General features: G+C 37.0%; 1 protein-coding gene across 1 annotated transcript in view; it reads right to left on the reverse strand.

Annotated features, from left to right (window-relative positions):
• Positions 1 to 18,882, reverse strand: part of COL24A1 (collagen type XXIV alpha 1 chain) — a gene marked incomplete at both ends in the record, with an annotated part of 135,486 nt that overhangs the window by 63,287 nt on the left and 53,317 nt on the right. Inside the window, 8 exons of the mRNA XM_080624318.1 lie at positions 2,415 to 2,459; positions 3,497 to 3,550; positions 7,843 to 7,896; positions 15,495 to 15,548; positions 16,644 to 16,697; positions 17,316 to 17,369; positions 17,769 to 17,813; positions 17,906 to 17,959. Coding sequence (XP_080480444.1) covers positions 2,415 to 2,459; positions 3,497 to 3,550; positions 7,843 to 7,896; positions 15,495 to 15,548; positions 16,644 to 16,697; positions 17,316 to 17,369; positions 17,769 to 17,813; positions 17,906 to 17,959 — 414 coding nt within the window. The remainder of the gene's footprint in view (positions 1 to 2,414; positions 2,460 to 3,496; positions 3,551 to 7,842; positions 7,897 to 15,494; positions 15,549 to 16,643; positions 16,698 to 17,315; positions 17,370 to 17,768; positions 17,814 to 17,905; positions 17,960 to 18,882) is intronic.

An 18,882-nucleotide genomic window follows, 5' to 3' on the forward strand; every position in this document is an offset into this window, starting at 1 on the left:
ACGCCTTCCTGTGTAACCTTATCTAGGTGTTCCTGCTCCGGCAGGGGGATTGGACTAGATGATCTTTTGAGGTCCCTTCCAATTCCTAATATTCTGTGATACTGTGATTACTGTCCAAGAGAAAACTAGAACTGTTTCATGAGAATAGTCACAGGTTTACAATACATCACCTACAAAGATGTGTTACTTGTTTAGACAAACCCTAAGGAGGTCAGGATAACAGAGGCTGAAGAGAGGACTAACCTATTAATAATGCCTACAAGTAAGTCCTGTAGGACAGAAAGCAAGGTTGAAGAAAGAAAGACACAGACAAAACTCAGATTAGTTGGCTAGACGTTAGGAAAAGTGTCTATAAACCAGGCAAAGCACTGAAGCAATTGCCAAGGAGAATGAATAACTCCACTCCTGGAGGCTACACAAAACAAGCTAGAGACATCAGTCACCTCAAGGCATAGCTGACAACTGACAGTGCCTTGGGACTATGCATGGCCAGAGACCACTTACATGTTCAGGTTCCTCTCAGAGACGTCCCCTGCTCCCAGGGCTATATAATTAGTACAGCGACCACATAGTTTTGATAGCATTTACTTTCAGATATAGCATTTACTTTTCTGAACTCCTTTCATGGAAAATTGATAGCCTGTGTAAATCAAATGTATGTGAAACTGCAATCAAGCAAGCATAATTTAAAACAAACAGATGCGTTCAGCAGCTTACTGGCTCAGTCCTGCTAAACTGTACTGGATTCAACAACTTCATGACTTGGACTCTCTCTCTGCCCAATGTAATCACAGTCTGTGTTTACAACTGGGAGTGAAGAAGCAAGGACAAGCAGAGGTGGTAGCACAGATCAAAGCAGCGGTGTTGGCCTGGAGCTGTGAAACAGCTGGAGCCAACTATAGAAGCTATAGAATCCAGGAGAGCCCTGGGACAAGGGGGAAAAACAGGCAAGGCTCCCCATCAAGCAAAATTCCCACTTTCCCCTACCTCTCATTTCAGGAGGGGATGTTAGCCAGCAAGCTATCAGAATGCGTGGAGACAGCAACCCTGTGACCCACCTCTTAATAGCTTGTTGTAAGAGAAACCAAGGAGCCATAAGACATGCAAACAATATGCATGTTTCCCATTGAGACATATCAAACCCAAAATAATTTAGGTCAAACTGCCACAAAATAGATTGCAAATACTTCAGTTTGCTAGGTTACATAGAGATTTTTCCTCTTGGGTCACTTTGACACCAGCTGATGGTGGCCTGTGTGTGTCTGGTGACACAGAGAATGTGAAGGTAGGTGTCTCACTGCACGTGAGTCACCCACTGCAGTATCTTCTTTTCCAGTTACCACAACACAACATGGGAGATGCTGTCCAACCATGAAGCCCTGCCCAAGGAGGAGACTCAGAGTAGGATGCAGCCAAAATAAGAATTTCCATGAGGCTCTTGGCAGACGCTCATGAAGATTAAACTGAATATTGAATTGACCCACAAAGTAATTTGAAATTCTGCTCATTTTTTTGCATGTTTTCCTTAGCTGAAAAAATGAGTTGGTTTTGTTTTTAAAAAATTTAATCCATGTGGCAAATAAACATTTTAATATTATTTCTAACAGAAAGCAAATTCCCTGCTTTGGCTAGCTAATGAACAGGGAAAATGACATAGGAATCTATCTACTCCAGAACTGGGAAACAATGGGAAAGACTTTTGCAAGTTCCTGCAAGAAATGGGAAGCCAGTGATCACCATAGATAAACAAATCAAGTAAAGGCAGAAGATCATATTGCTTTCAATAAACTTAGTGACACTCTTATAGTCCCTACTGCAAGCTAGTATTCATTTTTAACTTTGATTTTTGCTAAAAATAAACTTCAAATACACTAAAACACTCTTAGACACTATTATGCTTTCATAACTAACAAAATCAGTTGTTAGTTTTAAACTTCCAAAACTTGTCAGCACAAACAGCATTGTGGCATTCCAGCTTCACTGTTTTCAGCAACTGTCTACCAGATCAGCCCAAAAATATGATGCTTTTCTGAAAGCATCAGTCCTTTATAGTTCCCCTTGTGAACTAAGCCTCAAGTTGTTTTTTTTCCCCAATTTAAATATTCTGATATATCTGCTGGATTGGTCCCTACGAAGTACATGGTAGTTTCATCTGTCTCAGAGGAGCACCATAAGCAGTTTGTTATTGACTCTTTAAAAACAATTCATTTTTCAAACCGTGGCAGTAATATCCTTTCAAATCCTTTGTATGGAAAGCCATTTCTCCTCCTTCAGGTTTGAGCATATGCTGAGCAAAGACACATATTTATTCAGGAGATGTCATTTTAACACAGTCACTTCTCACAGTAAATTTACCTTTAAAGCAGTACTTCCACTGAAAAAGATTCTTTCCTAACAAGATTAATTATACTTACTCTTGGGCCAACTCCTCCAATAGGTCCAGCTGGTCCTACTTCTCCCTAAAAGAAATCTGGACTTGAATAATCTTGACTCCAAGTCTAGCTTTAAAAAAGAAAATCTGCAGATAAACATTTGCATTTATTGTGCTACCTTTCATTTGCTTCATATGGGTTTGCATGAGTCCAAATCTGACAGAAACACTCTAAGAGAGACTAATCTGACTTCAGACAAATTTATGAGCCAGAAAGCCATTTCAGGTGTATAAGAGAAGAAATAAGACACTGTGCCTACACTGCACAGTGCACAGATAGCAGTTATGTATGATGGGGATCTGCAGTGTTAACTGTTCTAAGTTCAGTCATTACACAGTTATATTAAAGCACGGATTTGTATCAATGCCATGCCAGGGTGTCAGGCTGTGATCATACGATGGTTCAGTAATCCTCTCAATATGGAAGATTTTCTCCAAGTTTTGGAGGAAGTGGTAAGCAACCTTTTCAACTGCAAGCAATAGGAAACCGAGGAATTAAGAAATCATATCTGCAGCTTCCTGGCTTCTAACAGATCGCTTTGCCAATGTTAGCTTTTACTCAGTATCTGTCATGAAAGCCCATAATTAAGCTACTTACAAGTCTAGCCCCAGAATCACTGATTATTTCTAATGTTAATTACTTTTAGACTAAGAGACATGAGTTTTTAAATTTATGATGATGGATTGAGAATACTCAATAAATCTGTAAGAGGAGGATCCACCTTCAGCAACAGGATTCTGTTTATTTATCTATGATGCTGTAATTAAAGTGATATATAGCTCCTATCTCCATACCACCACCACCTCCCCCATCTCCCCAGATTAACAACAACATCCAACTCTGGACACATATTATCTGAGATTCCACTAACATAACAAAAATAAATGACAGAATGGAAGCCCTGTAAGGCTGCTCAAATCTCTTTGCAAAACCCACCAAAAGCAGAAGAAACTTTGAATTTTGCATGACAACACCATCAACACCTAACCATTGTTGTCTAACCCTTTACCCCTCACAACCTTCTTTTAAACATAATCTCTTGATCAGATAATTTTCCATCTTACCTCAAGTCCTTTGGGGCCTTGTGGCCCTGGAGGCCCTCGGTCACCCAGAAGCCCCTAAACATCCAAAAAAACCACAGTGAGAATGTGTATCAACTAACTAGTTTCCGTCTTTTTACAAACCTGGACAGAAATGTAAAACTCAAGAAGCAGAACTCACTTCTTACCATTGTTCTTAGGATTTCCCTGAGGAAGCCAGGAGAAGATGCAGCAAAATTTCAGTATCTACTGGAAAACTGAGTATCTTATCAACTTCTACTACATAGACTATTCTGAAGCTTTTATCTTTTGTTGTTTTGAAAAGGAGGTAAGAAAATATTGACGCTTACAACAGAACAATTCATTTTTTCTGAAGACGTAAAGCACACCATCACATTAAGATTAAAGCAAAACCAATATAACTCTTAACAGATCTTTCATTTAGGTAGTCTTTAGCGTAACATGTGATGACAACAATGAAATGGAAATGAATTACAAGGTGAATTTAGACTACCTTCAAAACTACTTGTGATTTTAAGCCTCTACTTTTCTGTAAGAATTATAATCAGATTCCCAAAGATAAAGCACCTCTTCCTCTGCCAAATCTGAGTTTTCATGACTGCTCACAATAACATTTTGAAACTTTGTTAAAATGACTTTGCAGCTAGCAGTGTGCCAAAAATCTCGGTCATCCCAATTGCAATGGAAGTAATTGGGAAAAGCACTTGACTTGGTGTAGGAAAAAAACACCACCTGTATAAACCTATTATAAATGTTCTGGTAGAGCTAGGCTTAACAATATCAGATAAAGCAACAAGAACAAAGAAACTGCTCTTTGGGAGAGATATGATTAGCCTCTGAATAAAGCAAAGGTGAGAAAGCCCCAAGTGTAAGCCTTATTAATTGCCTACTAATGAAGCTGAAGTCTAGACAGAGGTGCAGGCATTGGTCCAGTAACAGTTTACTTAGCATGCCAAATAAAATGGAACAGAATATGGAACAGGCAACTTCAAGGTATTGAGTTTCACCAGAGACATCATCAATCTGTGAAGGACGGGGGTGGACTGCTGCTTGACATACCACCACAAAAGTGACAGGAGAGCTTTTAGTAGCACTATGTAAGTAATATGCTTGTGTAGTCAGTCATACAAATTTTTCATTGACAGCACTGATGTTTCATTCTAATAGCAAAGCATGAGGAGATGCAGCTTTCAGTATAATGTAACTGCACAGTGGGAAGGGTAGCAATGCTAATACTGCACAAAACATTCCACTGCACTTAACTGGAAAAATGTCCAAGACTGTAAAAATAATATTAAGAGCAAATGAAATTTCCATCTTCCCTTTGAGGTTTCAGGCATCAAACAGAAAATGAAGGTAGTCATTAGAAGTGCGCCAAAGGGTCTGGAAAAAGCTTGGGGAGTCAGCAAATGGGGGTACCCTGTAATTCACAAATAACTTCCCAGTTGACCATCCCTTTCAGAACTGGTAAAACTCCTAATAGCCACTTCTATTAAATATGTTATCCAACATAAATGAGCACAGGGAGGAAGTTCTCAACTACTTCCATGGTACAACACATGCTACTGAAAAAATTAGTTGTAGTCGGCAGATTTTGACTCTTTTCCTCTCACTTTTCTCTGTTACAGAGCAAGAGTACTTGCAAGAGTAACATAGGAACCAAACTGAATTATTTCAGAACTTCTTAAAAACATTTTTATTCCACTTTTAAATGTGAGAGTGCCTTTTTTTTTTTTTTTTTAATAAGTGGTGTATCAAGATCAAACGCCTTCTAAAACACTGTTTCCACTGTTAATGTGCTGTAGATGAAATTACACAATGAATCCTTTGAACATTATTTCAGAGAGGTCAGATTTGCTGATTACTGCACTAATTTAGGGAAAATTGACAATCCAGAACTTCTACTGGTATTTAGAGATGGCTGATCACACTCACAGAGCTTGAACTTTGCACCAACAGGCTGAATTTCTCCCATGCCAGCTGCTGAAAAATAAAGCTTACGCAGCCTTCTTGGCTTTTAAAATAGTATTGCTTCTGAGATAGCATAAGCAAAAACATGAGGAAAAGAGCAGCACAGTGAGAACAGTCTTCCAAAAATAAAAGCTGGAGGAAATTTTTTATAACTGCAGTCAACATAAGACAGCTGGGAATCCCGAAAGCCCAAACATTTCCAACGTTCTGCAGCACCTCTCCCTTGGTATGAGAAGCAGTGTAAGAATTTTTCCAGTTTGGTAATTTTCCTTCTCAAATGTAAGCCATCAATTCTCCCTGATTAGAGCAGGATGTCTAAGCTTTTTGACAGTACAGAGTCTTAAACTTTGTAGGCTACCTATTAGTATTTTTGCTGTAATCTGTAAAAACGCAATAGATCAGTAATTTATGTATTAAACATCAATCCAATTCCATCAAAATCATCTAATTTAACACTTGGGATACCATGTGCGATATTATCTCAGTGAAGAAACTGGGCAGCAGGGATTAGATCTCAACTACATCATTCATCTATCAACTTGAAGGATTAAATATCATCTGTAGTTCAAGAACTGTTGTATTTCTCTTCTCCTGTTTCCTCTAGACCCTAGACACAGTCTTGCATCACAAGTTTTTTTAAGTGCCCTGGTAATTTGGAAATGCAGGAGCAACTGCCACCACAATGGTCAGACAAAATTCATTCATATAAAGCTACTAATTTACATACATACACACAAATTAGCAAAACAATAAATTAGAACTGAAGAAAAAGACCATACCTCTCTCTGGAAATATATTTAAACTTCTCACCAGTTTGCCACATCATATAGTAATTTCTCAGCCTTCCTAGTAAATGCATGCATGAGCTATTTTGGGACAAGGCTCTCGACACAGTTGAAGGATATGAGATGGAGAAAAGGTTGACTATGGCTTTGGCAACTGGATTATTTGAAATGTTTTCAAGAATTACTAACTTTGGCATGGAGGGATTGTTACAATCTTCCAGGTACAAATAAGACTATCTTTAAAATATTCACTGCTCCCTGTCCTATGTTTTCTTGAGTAGGCTGCCACTGAATTTTACAACTCTGTTGATGGCAACACTTCTAATTTCCATCTCTATTTATGGACAACTTGCATGTTTTGACTTTGGACTAATGATATTGTTGGTCTTGCACAGTTCTTTTGCTTCACCAATTTCTGTCCTCCGGCTTACAAAGCTCAAAAAGTCCCTTCATTTTGGTAGGATAAATAAACACCTTCTCAGAATACAGTCATTCAAGTATCCTTTTCTGCATCTAGTCCCACCTGATTGAGTTGTTCTGGAACACAAATGCCCAGAACTGTGTGTACTACTTAGATAAAGTCTTCTTGTGCTTTGTGCAGTGGCACTTTGCCTCATGTGTTCTACAATTTCCCTTAATTTCTAACTGCCTTATTGTGCTTTTATTTCAGAGAGATCTGGCATTATCTTTCCTTCTTGCCAGGTACAAAGTGCTAAGTTTACACTAAGATTTATTACTTTTGTCCCTGCATGTATCAGTCCGAAGTAACAGAAGTGGGGTGAATTAATACAAAGTGCAGTTTTTAAGATCATCTGATGTTCAGCTCTGTTTCATATACAAATTTCACTCCACCATACTTGTGCCCATAAGAACAGCCCCAAGGCTGCTGAGTGAAGAATTTAATTGGTGCTTGTCTTTCAACAAGTAGCCCATCTTTAGATATCATTAAACCATCTCCCTCTGGGTTAACTTTTGACCCATCTGCACTTTCGTACTAGTCTCTACCTTTCCCATTCTAAACAAAAAATACCATCATGTGCTTTTATCCAAAGCTTCATTGAAAACTCTATATATGTGAATTATTGACCAAGATTGGTCTAAAATATTAGTCTACTAAAGAGAGGAGGCTAAATATTAATCTTGCAGAGTCATTTTTTGGTAGATAGTTTTATGCATTATTATTGTTATTTAATCTGGTAGGTGAATTTTACCTATTTTTCCATATTTTTAGCTACTATTTCTTTCAAACTCTGTTTTAAAAAAGTCTGCATGACTCAAGTGACACTATAGAGATCTGCATTTGGCATGCATTTTACTTAAATATAGGTGCTACTTTCTAGCTGCACAGCATTTTCACCAAATGGCCTTACACTTAACTTGCCATTACATGCTTCCATCTAACAAAGGGTAATTTTACCCTCATAACAGCATTAAACATCAGATTAACTTCCTCATATAAACACCTGAGGCAAAGTATTTGTATTTTGACAGCAAGATTAGCTTCTCAAAAAGCCAGTGTCCATCTCTCAGAGCTTTTAGTCAGAAATTTATACTGTTTATTGCTAATATAAATAAGTTTTCAAATAATCTTACCTTAGGACCTTCAGGGCCATTTAATCCAGGTACACCAATATCTCCTGGAAAACCCTAAAAAAATCATACATACAAATGATTTCCAGAGTAGGATTGTTTCCAATATACTTGTTTTGATTCTGTTAATTCATTTCACAAACCTGAATAACAAAAAACCAAGAAATCCCAAAAATGTCAAAATCTATTAGTTTCTTTGAAAGGACTTGGATGTATGACAGATTTTTAGGGAGCTTTCATTAAACTCAATTTAGCAGATGTCAGTATGGGTTTCACTTCTATTAGCATAAGACTTTTTATGCATTAAGTAACATGTGAAATTAAACTATTAGATTGGTCTTGATGTACAAGAAACCCCCACACAGAGCAGTCAGCACCAGGTCCTGTACTCATGCACTCAACTGTGTTTAAAAAAAAAAGCTTAGAGAGCAGCTGAAAGCCTTTAATCCTTGGCTGCACTTTAAGGACAAGATCAGTGCACAATTAAGAAAAGGGTAGAAAGCTTTTTGCCTCTAAATCAGCAGGTACTAATCCAGGTCTGGCTAGCACTAACAGAAGATCACCAGCTTGTAGCATTATTCAGAATAAGCTTTTGTTAAATAGTGTGTGGTATAGGTCCAGATGCTGAAAAAGCGAATATGCAAAGAAAATGAATCAACTAAGATTATAATCCCAAGCCATTTGGCCAGTAGGCACCGAGAAGGACACCATGAGAATGCCTCTCTGTTAGAGGAATCCAGTGTTACAAAAAGATTACTTTTTAAGGAATAAGTGTATTTTAAGGAAACAAAAATGATGCAGCTAACCCTTATGCAATAAAGTAGTGAGTTAAATTTCATAAACTTTCAGCGAAGAAATGTAATCTTTTTATTTGTAGGCTAAAGGAAGCATTGGTAAATGACTCTTTAGTAGCACAAGGCTCAGTCACCTGCCAAGACAGTATCTGATTTTGTTATTTTTATAAACTTTTAAATGTCATTAAATCTTGCCTATCTGAGAATAGAAAGACTGCCACTGAAAAGTTCTTCCTCTGACCAAAATATTTATTACTACATCTGTGCATATCTATCACCTAACACTAGTAAAAACAAGCTTCCTTCTTGCTTAACAGAAAATATTTGTAAATGAAAAATTATAAGCATCATTCTTTGCATGCATATTTTTCCAGTAATGGAAATGAAAGCATCTTACAAGTTCAGAACAATTTAAAGAATATCTCATAAAGGACTTCCAGTGTGAAATTCTGTCTGGCACCCTTCCAAAAGTGCAGGCTGATACATGTCATCATTAAAGCTTCAAGAGTAATTTTTTAGGTTCTCTAAGCAGGAAAAAGGTATTAAGAAAAAGGAAAAAAGCCTCACTGTGGATCATACTTTTCTTCCGGAACAGCTGAGCTTCAAATACAGGTAATAATAATTTATAATGATTACTCATAATTAGCTGACATGAATCAAAAAAACTTTACCAAAAAGGTAAAGAGAAATCCAACTAAAGCAAGAAGTTTAGAAGTGAACATTATCTCACCCCTCAACTACCACATCATAATAAAATTTAAGAAGTATTTAGGCTGACTGTTTTTACTTGTAGGGCTTTCTTCTGTTTGCTTTCTATAACCTGTTCTTAACAGGATGAAGACAGACTTCCAAGTAGAGATTTAGATAGAATGCAAATATTTTAGGTGTTTGTATATATTAAATTAAAAAAATAAATGTATAAACAATACTGAAAGAAATAGGATTTCATTAAAAAAACAGCAGACAAAAACCAAACGAATCCAAACCCCTCCAAAACCTCAAGATTCAGCACTTGAATGTTAATAAATACTAAAGCAAACCACTGAAAAGTAAAAAAGAACTCACCTGAGTTTTCAGAATAAGCAGAACAACCATAACAGCATTCCACAAAACACCGTGGTGGTAATTTCTTTTTGCCTTTAAGCAGTAATTAGTAGAGCTGTGCAACAGCTCAGCGCGCCTCTAGGGGGCACAGAGCATATTAGTCACATCTGCCCAAGCCCGATAACTAATGCCTGATACCTAAAGGACTCGGTTTTATCAGCCTACATTTATATACAGTTCATAAGGGGACTTTTTAAATCTTGACCACACTTATCCGCTGAAATACACTTAAAAGCTGGGACAATTCTTTGGAAGTTGCTAAAACCCATCCTTTCTTAAATTTGTTTATTTACGAAACTTAGATGAGTACCAAGGGGTGGGTTGTTCTGTACATCTGTAAATTTCTAACTTTCTAATGTGTGAAGAAGTGCTAAACGCTGACCCAGAGACATTTCCGTTACGGCAATAAACATTCCAGAACACAATCTCTCAAGAAAAATGTCTATTTATATGTCTTATAATTCTTATACTATTACAAGGAAAGATGTCTACTTTATGTGCAGAATTACTTCTAGAAGTAATTCAGTAATAATTCCCCCATCCCTGGCAGTGTCCAAGGTCAGGTTGGATGGGGCTTGAAGCAAGCTGGTCTACTGCCTATGGCAGGGGGTTGGAACTAGCTGAGCTTTAAAGTCCTTTGCAACCCAAACCATTCTATGATTTTATGAACTATGAAATACAAGCATTGACAAGCACTATCACAGTTAGAACAATCATGACCTTTGGAAACCTTTCCACGTCAGGCAAAGTGTTAGGATGGAGAAGGCTATTGGCCTGAGAGCAGTATTAGCAATTTATTCAGAAGTTTAAAACCTTCATATTTTTTGTTTTTGTTGTTAAGTTGGATTTAGTCTTTTATTCTGAAGCATTACCACAGAGAAAATGCAGAGGCAATATTAGAACACTATTTCCAAGTGTTGAAATGAATAAGCACATGAATAATCCATAAGAAAACTGTAATAATTCACAGGACACAGCCACTTAATTCCAGAAAAATGAATGAACCAGAAAGAAGTTCTTAAACACTTCAGCAATGGTTCTTGCCGTTCAGATTTCGAGTAGTGAAGTCGTATACGTATCTACCTCTATCTGAATTCGCCAAGAGTTATTCAGCTTCCTGTAAAGCTACTCCAGATTAAAAATTCATTATTCTTCTGTAACTGAAAGGCCAGGAGATCAATGTATAGTTTCCAGCTGCAAAGTAATTTTCAGCAGTCACTATCTGGAACCAAGCATCACTCAACATTATGACTTCTATTAAGGGAATGCAAAGTGTAGATTCCTATCTTCCCAACAGCCAGAAGCCTGGCAGCCGGTAGTTACAAATAATTTTCAAACTCGTGCTGCAGATGTGGCCTTTTGCCAGCAAAGCACTTCAGAGTTTACTCTGTCTAATAAAACCAGAGGTGGTGTCACAGAAAAAGAGAACTAGCTATCTCAATAAAAATGTGCCTTAACCTTGCTATAAAAGTGTTGCTTTTTGAACTGAATACATTTAAATCTAAAATTAACATATTTATTGCTCTCATTTACCTATATAATCTTTAACAAAAAAATGCAGAGATGATGAGACTGTTAATATGTCAGGGCACGACTTTCTGTCAGTGCCTCAGAGATGAGGGATCTGCAAAAGCTGCTGCTTTCCTTTTGTTTGCTCTCCTGTGTGACTGCTAACAAGGAAGCAGAGTATCAGAAATGTTTGGAAATTACACTCCATTTCCACTCCATTCTCTTATATTTGCAGAATCCCACTCACTCCAAGCTGTTTCCACATGACATTTTCCAGCATTGTTATTTGCCACCAACCTTCCTACCCTTTAGCTCCTCAGCAGCCCTCAATGAGATCAGGACATGGGCGCTGGTGGAAGGGTACCACAGAGCAGAAACCTCTCCACAGACTGTGATAGTGCCTTCAGTTGCCAGGTTTCCCTGCTCAAATATTATTTCATTCAATCACATGCTGTGTTTCATTGGAATGAGAATTTAAAATGAATTTTCAGAAGCAATACTGACTGGATGCAGCCAGTGAACTTCAAAGATGCCTTATTAAGTGCTTTATTACTAATTATTACCAACTTATAAAAGGAAGATTCCTGCATAATACTACAAATCTCTCTAAACTGAGAAAACAAGCTGTGATTTTGTATTCTCAAATAAGTGTCTATTATTCTTCTGAAAGCTCATGCTATGCAGAGATAGAATTCAATTAATCTATTTTTTCTCTATATCATTTTAGAAATGTCAGTATTCACGCAGTGACAGGACTCTGCTCTTTGCCATCTGTACAACTGCATGACAATTCAATAATGTGCCAAGTACAGTGGAAAACAGTAAGCAAAAAAAAAAAGATTTGAAATGAGCTTTATTCTGTGTGTGCCAATTTAGCCAAAGTTCAATGCCAGCATTTGTAAAGGGCAGAGACAAAACTTCAATTTTTTTTGGTACAAAACTTCAATTCTGATTTTGGAGAGGGCGGAGGAAGGAATCTAACAGTACAAATTACAACTGTACAATTGCAATTTGTCAGAAAACATTAAAAAGGGCAATCATGGATTACAGCATGCAATACAGGAAAACTTTGCAATTTACTGCTGCTAAGATGTCAGTGAAGTGATGCTGATGTTGCTTTGTGCTTTTGTCTAATAGCACATTAGACAAATGTGGCAGATCTGTTCAGCCATGCTTGATGAAACACTAGTGACTGATTTTCTTGTGAGAGACTTGAAGTCACCAGTTTTCCAAATGTGATGCATCATGCTATAAAGCTTTCTATTGCATCTACATATTACATGAAACAGACATTAGAATGATTGTATTTATAAAAGTAGTATCTACTTTATAGTGTGAACAAGTGGCTGGTGATTCACCTGATGGACCAGCACAGCAGCACCAGCCACCAACAAGCATTTTAAGGACCAAGTCTCAAAGCATTCTAAAAACCTACAGTGGAAAAAATTTAAGAGCTTTGGTAAGAACCTCAGTGTAGACCCACTCCAAGAATCCAACAGGATGTCCAGAGGGAGCTTGGCATCAAGTATTCCTAACTTTAAACCTTAGAAAAGAGGCTAGTAACTAATAGTGATATAATTCTTGTGCAAGATTAACTGAGTTCTCTTGCAGGAGGATTATTTCACTTCACATTGCTTCTATGCTGCTAACAACTGCCTGCCCATACAGATCAGACCACATTGAGACTTTAGCCAGACTGAAAAAGTAAGGCAGAGATTTCAGTTTATTTGCAAGACTACTGTTTCTTCTAAGATCAACACCAAAACCCAAGAGCCAAACACAGTGCAAGTGTTAAAAAGCAAACAAAAGCCATTTAAATAAGTTGGCCCTATTCTAAGCAGATTCAGAACATTAGGAGTTAAATGATGCCATGGTAAAGCAACACAAATCAAGTTTTGTTTATCTGCATGTCACTTCTTTTGTAGTGAAGTCTCACACAGCTCTGCCTGAAAAACAAAAATCTCCAAAATGACAAATTCTGTGAAAAGTACCTATGAAGGTCTGTGCAAACAGGCTAGGACCTAACAGGCACAGACTGCACTATCATAATCACTGAAGAAAATATAAACCCCAAGAGGGTATTATGAACAAGCACTGTTCAACATTACTAAAAAGTTTTGGTAAATTGACTCTATTTCTGCAAATTAATACAGATTTCTGAAGATAGAAAAAAAATAATCAGAAAGACACAGTCATGGCAAATAAAATTTATGAAAGGACCAGTAAGGAATCTCTGCAAAGCCAAGCAGAAAGTATGAGCAATTCTACAAGAACAGTTCTTCAGATGTATGCCAGAACATGCAGCTACTTCAGCTATGAAATTGTCTTTATTTCTATATTTCCTTCAAGTCATTTGCACACAAGTTATTTATGCAATATTGAAACAGAAAGCTATGTTATCACTGCAGTCATGGCATTGTTCGCACAACCTCAGAACATCATGTGATAAAGAGAAAACATGCATTAAAAATAACAATGAACAACTCAAAGCAGTCAGTGATTCATTTACAAAATATGTGCCTTTTCGATTGTTTAACTATTACTTGAATGTTTCCTTTTCCTTTGTAATCCTATTGCCATGAGCATGAAACATACCAGCTGAATCCCATATGAGTACCTTCCTGAAAGAATAAGCTAAAGACCTCAGATCAAAATACTGCACAGATGAAAAAAGTTCTATTGAAGATAATGACTAATGCTCCCCCTCTGCTCCAGATGAAACCTATTTATGATACTCAGAGCACATCTGAAGGCACATCTGAAGGAAACTATCACCTTCATTCTTGGGGGATAATTAAATGTGATTTGCAGAGCAAAATTTAGCTATAAAATATTCTGAGTACATGTGGAAGCCTGTTAAAACCTTGCCTAATTTAATTCATGTTAACAATAAGCATTACACACTTCATCGTACTCAGCGAGCTCAGGCATTGTGCGTTCAGTCAGACAAGCTCACAAAATCTAAAATCCTGAACCACAGAAGGAGGCATCTGTGGGCAGCATGCACAGGCTCTGTGCTTTTTTCATTCTAACTCAAGGACACAAAAATACTCTCTCCTCACTGACTAAAGCATATAGGCTTATTCTGAAAATACCATCTTGTGTTTCTGCAACACCTTTCCCAGTGAGTTTTTTCTCAATAAGGGCTCATCTCCAATAGGAAAGTGTGTTCTTTAGGATTTAGTGAGCTGTAACAACAAAGGAATAAAACCCAATAATTTGTTCTTTAAAGATCAAAGACTCAGAAAGGGGCTCCTACTTAAAAGGAGAGATGTAGAGCCTTGGTTTGAGAAGATATGCTCTCAGAGTTACTGTATAAGGCCAGAACAATCATCACTGCTAATACATCTCTTCCAGATATATTTAAAATAATAATAATATTAAAACTAAAACAAAAAAAAACCCACCAAAAATCCACAGTCCCCAAACAAAACAAACCAACCAAACCAAAACAACAACCAAGCCACACACACAACAAAAAAACCCAAACAAAACAAGTGACAACAAACTAAAATCAACACAAACATACACCCCCCCCCCCCCCAAACCATCCTTTGGAAGAGGCTGATTAAAAAGACAAATCTGCATTTTTTGCTTTCATCTCTCCAGCAAATATATGCATGTCTGTGTGTGTATATGTCTTTCCTGTATAGTCCACAGCATTTTTTCCAACAGTCCATAGTATAAATGCCAAAAAGCACCAAAATTGAACAATTGACTGAGTTTCTGTGCAGACTTCCATAGTACTATACAGTTCTTAGGAAACTGCACTGCTAGATTCAAGTGTTTAGCAATGCTTCCTATGTAATTAGTGTTTATTCTTTGCATTCCTTGCAAATACAGTTATTTTCTAAGAGATAAATATATGACCAGGCTTGGAAAATCCCATTTGTAAACATGCTGTAGAATTCATGAATGGAAATGTGCCCGAGAAATCACATGAGCCTCATTCAAGGTGTAATCCACAACCCACAACACCATTATTCAAAAGACAGCAACTCCTAATCATATAGGCAAATGAGGAACTACTTTGTAATCAAAGAACCTGTATATTAATATTTTACATTAAAAATTATTAGCTAGAATCCTTTGTACTTTATGGAGGAGAATTCATCGGTTATGACTGAATAAAAAGTATTTTCTAATTCAATTAAGATAACAATCTTTTGTAAAGAAAACCCATTTACCTCTGACTTGTAATTTAGAACTAAATGACATTTAATTTACCTCTGTCAAGCAGTTTCTTACCTCAGGTCCTGGAGGACCCAATGGTCCCTGGGATCCAGGATCTCCAATTTTCCCCTTGAAAAAATCCAAACAGTTGGAATTTTGAAGATAATTATTTTTTTAACAACAGATTGTTATGATAATTTTAAAAACAGCTATCAGAAAGAAAGCCAGCAAGTGTTGAGATTACTTTTCCACTTAACAGGAAGTCACAACTTAGCTTTAGACAAATAAATTGGGAGTTTTGGGATGGTCCAAACAGTCATATAAAACTGCCTTTAAATATACAGCTGTTTTCAGAATAAAATTACATATTATTTAAAAGTCTAGAAAGTAACTGTTATAGGTATTGGTTTACATATCCACCTATATGGTTTAAGTACCCAATTGTGGCCAAAGAAATGGCAGGTTTGTGATTAAGAATAGCAAAATTAGAACCTACCCAGGTTATAGTGACTCCATTATATATAAATACTGACACACTGAAAAACTGACCAAAATAATTCTCTAAATTATCCGCTTTTCCAGTTTGCTGCTGCCAAAACTGAGCGTTCCTTGAGCAAAATTAAAGCCTGACCTGGCAAATATGTTTAAAATTTTAAATGTAAATGATTCTACTGTAAATGCATTCTGCAAAGTTAAACATTATATTACTTGCACGACTGAGGTCTCATATCTTAATTTAACACAGGTCAAGATGTTGGGCACATTCAGTTTGTGCTTAAAATCCACAACTGTTCAAGAAGAGGCTAATCCACATGCGTATCTTAAAATGAAAACGTTTATTTAAAGGCAAAAAGGTTGAGTTTTTCCACCTAAGCCTAAGCAAAATTGTGTGAGTTTTTTTGCAGGATTAGTGTTGGTATTATAAATTCTCTGGGACAAAAAGTATTTTTTTAATTGAGTTTAAGTGTCTATGACATTCATGAAGTCTTAGTAGGTTTATCAGATAGTGGCTTGACTGTGCATAAGAAAATTGAGACTGGAGTGATTAATTCCTTAACAGCATTAAGCATTGGCTGCTTCTAATTATACACCAAAAAGAGGCAGAGAGCAGTGGCAGCTTCTAGAGGGATTACATGCAGTGTGGGCATAAGATAAAAAGAAGTATCAAATATAACAACAAAATATAGTGATATATCGAGCACAAATATTGATGTGCAAACTTACTGGAGGTCCTGCCTTTCCTCTGATCCCTGGGGGTCCTGGTAAACCAAGAGCACCCTGAAAATAGAAAGCTATTAAACACACATGAAAATGCATTGCTACATTGTTTTGGAAACAAAAGATTGTTACACCTTGCCACCTGAAATAGACTTTGAAATAATTCTGTGGGATAAGAAATGTTTTCTAACATTCAACTGCCATCACTTTCGATTCTCACAGGATGTGCTATTTCAGTGACTTCTGATGTACTAGCCAAAGATGAAAAAAGATATTTATATGAGTTTCACGATATGAAGGAGCATGCCAGACCACATGCTGCTGCTCATCACAGCTGGTCCAGGTGAGCTGCAGAAGTGAAAAATACCTTTTACAGCAGTTTCTTAGCAGGTTTCAGATCATACCATAATTCTTTTCTTGTTTGATAAATCTCTGAGCAGAGAGATAAGCAGCCAGAATTCTGCCCATGCCCTTTACTTGTCTTTGTTGACTGCTTTCCACAGCTAAGTTTTAATTAGCACAACATTGCTTAAGAGATATTAATTCAGTGGTATTCATTAACATTTACTATTGCATTCTACTTTTATGCAACTCACCTGCTGCATTTTAAGAGACTCAGAAGCCTGACAAAGTTGATGAAATTGGACGATTTTATAAAACAATGCAATTATAAATTACCTTGTCTCCTGGGTACCCCTGGTCTCCTGGCTCTCCTGCAAGGCCATGTTCACCCTAAACAACATATTATTTTAAACATACACATGTATGTGGCTTAAAATGCGGTAGTTATCAGAACTAGAGAATGAGAAAGACTAATTCAATGTTTAGCATTTAAAAGCAATGCATATCTTTGGATAACAATGCAAGATGTTCCATTGAAGCACCCCCTCCAGGAAGCCCTACAGACACAGCACTGGGTATTGTTATGCCCAGTAGTAAGTGCTCTGTCCAGAAGTAAGTTTGTCTAAAGTACCAGATCATGAGAATGAAGTAATTTCAAAAAACAAAAATTAGATGAGAAATCTAAAGGAAAAGGGAAGGCTTTGTCAAATACATTATTTTGCTCAAGATTTAACGAAAGTAGTCTGAAAGAACTATACATCTCTAGGATAATGAAAATATTTAAATCACCTTATCACCTTTCATTCCAGGCTGTCCCACACTCCCTGGGAGACCCTATTAAAAGGAAGAAAAACAAAAATCCAATGCTTGTCAATAATTTGGAAAGCAGAATAGCCACCAGGCTGTGCAATTGTTTAACGCCATACCATGGGCCCCGGAATTCCTGATGGTCCGCTCGGTCCTGCTGGCCCAATGCCTCCCTATGAGACAGCAAGAAAGGTAACTGCATTAAACATTTGATGAAATGGAGTAACTTAAAGACAGGTAATAGAATGTGACATTTTCCGCACCTCAGACAGAGACCAAAATCATGTTCAGGCTAATTTCTTCGGGAAAAAAGTATCGATATTATAAGCCCTCCACCTTTACAGTTCCCAACCAGATCAGCAGAAACACAAGAGAGAAAACTTCCCTCTTTTCCTGTAGATTATGTATTCAAGAGAAAATAGCAGTGCATTAGGCAATTCAGAATAAGGAAGTTTTCTTTTGTACTGCAGCTGCCCATTCAGTAGCTATTCCCTCTGTCCTCAGGGTTACATGACATCACTACTCTGGAAGCATCAAATTATTTGACTTAAAAGAATTATTCTACCATGACTAGTGCCACAAAAAGTGACTTTTACTGCTATCTCTCATCTCTCAGTGACTTCTACAAGTCAAAAAAAAAATACCAAGTGTGCCACCTAAGTTCTAATAGGCACACTATATTTCTCTGTTCTCATGTGTCTTCAAAGCCTTTCTCTCCTCTCTCCTTTCTGGAATTTATATGGACAGAACTGAGAAAGAAACGTGAACCAGAAACTGAGAAAATTAAGAATCTTATAAGAACAACACAGCAACAGCAATAATATTAATGGAAGATCATAAAGTGATTAGGGTTGGAAAGGACCTTAAGATCATCTAGTTGCAAATCCCTGCCATGGGCAGAGATGCCTCACACTAGACCATGTTGCCCAAAGATGATGAGCTAAACATAAAAAATTATTTAGCAATAGTTAAAACTATATCACAGAGAGAAAAATCTATCTACTTGCTGCCTATTTACCTCAGGGGAAAAAAAAAAAACAGAAAAAAAAAAAAAGGCAGTGTTATACCTCTATGGCTATGCAAGCATTCAGCAGCA

The sequence above is a fragment of the Psittacula echo genome (assembly GCF_963264785.1).
Source record: "Psittacula echo genome assembly, chromosome: 7".
Lineage (NCBI taxonomy): Eukaryota > Metazoa > Chordata > Aves > Psittaciformes > Psittacidae > Psittacula > Psittacula echo.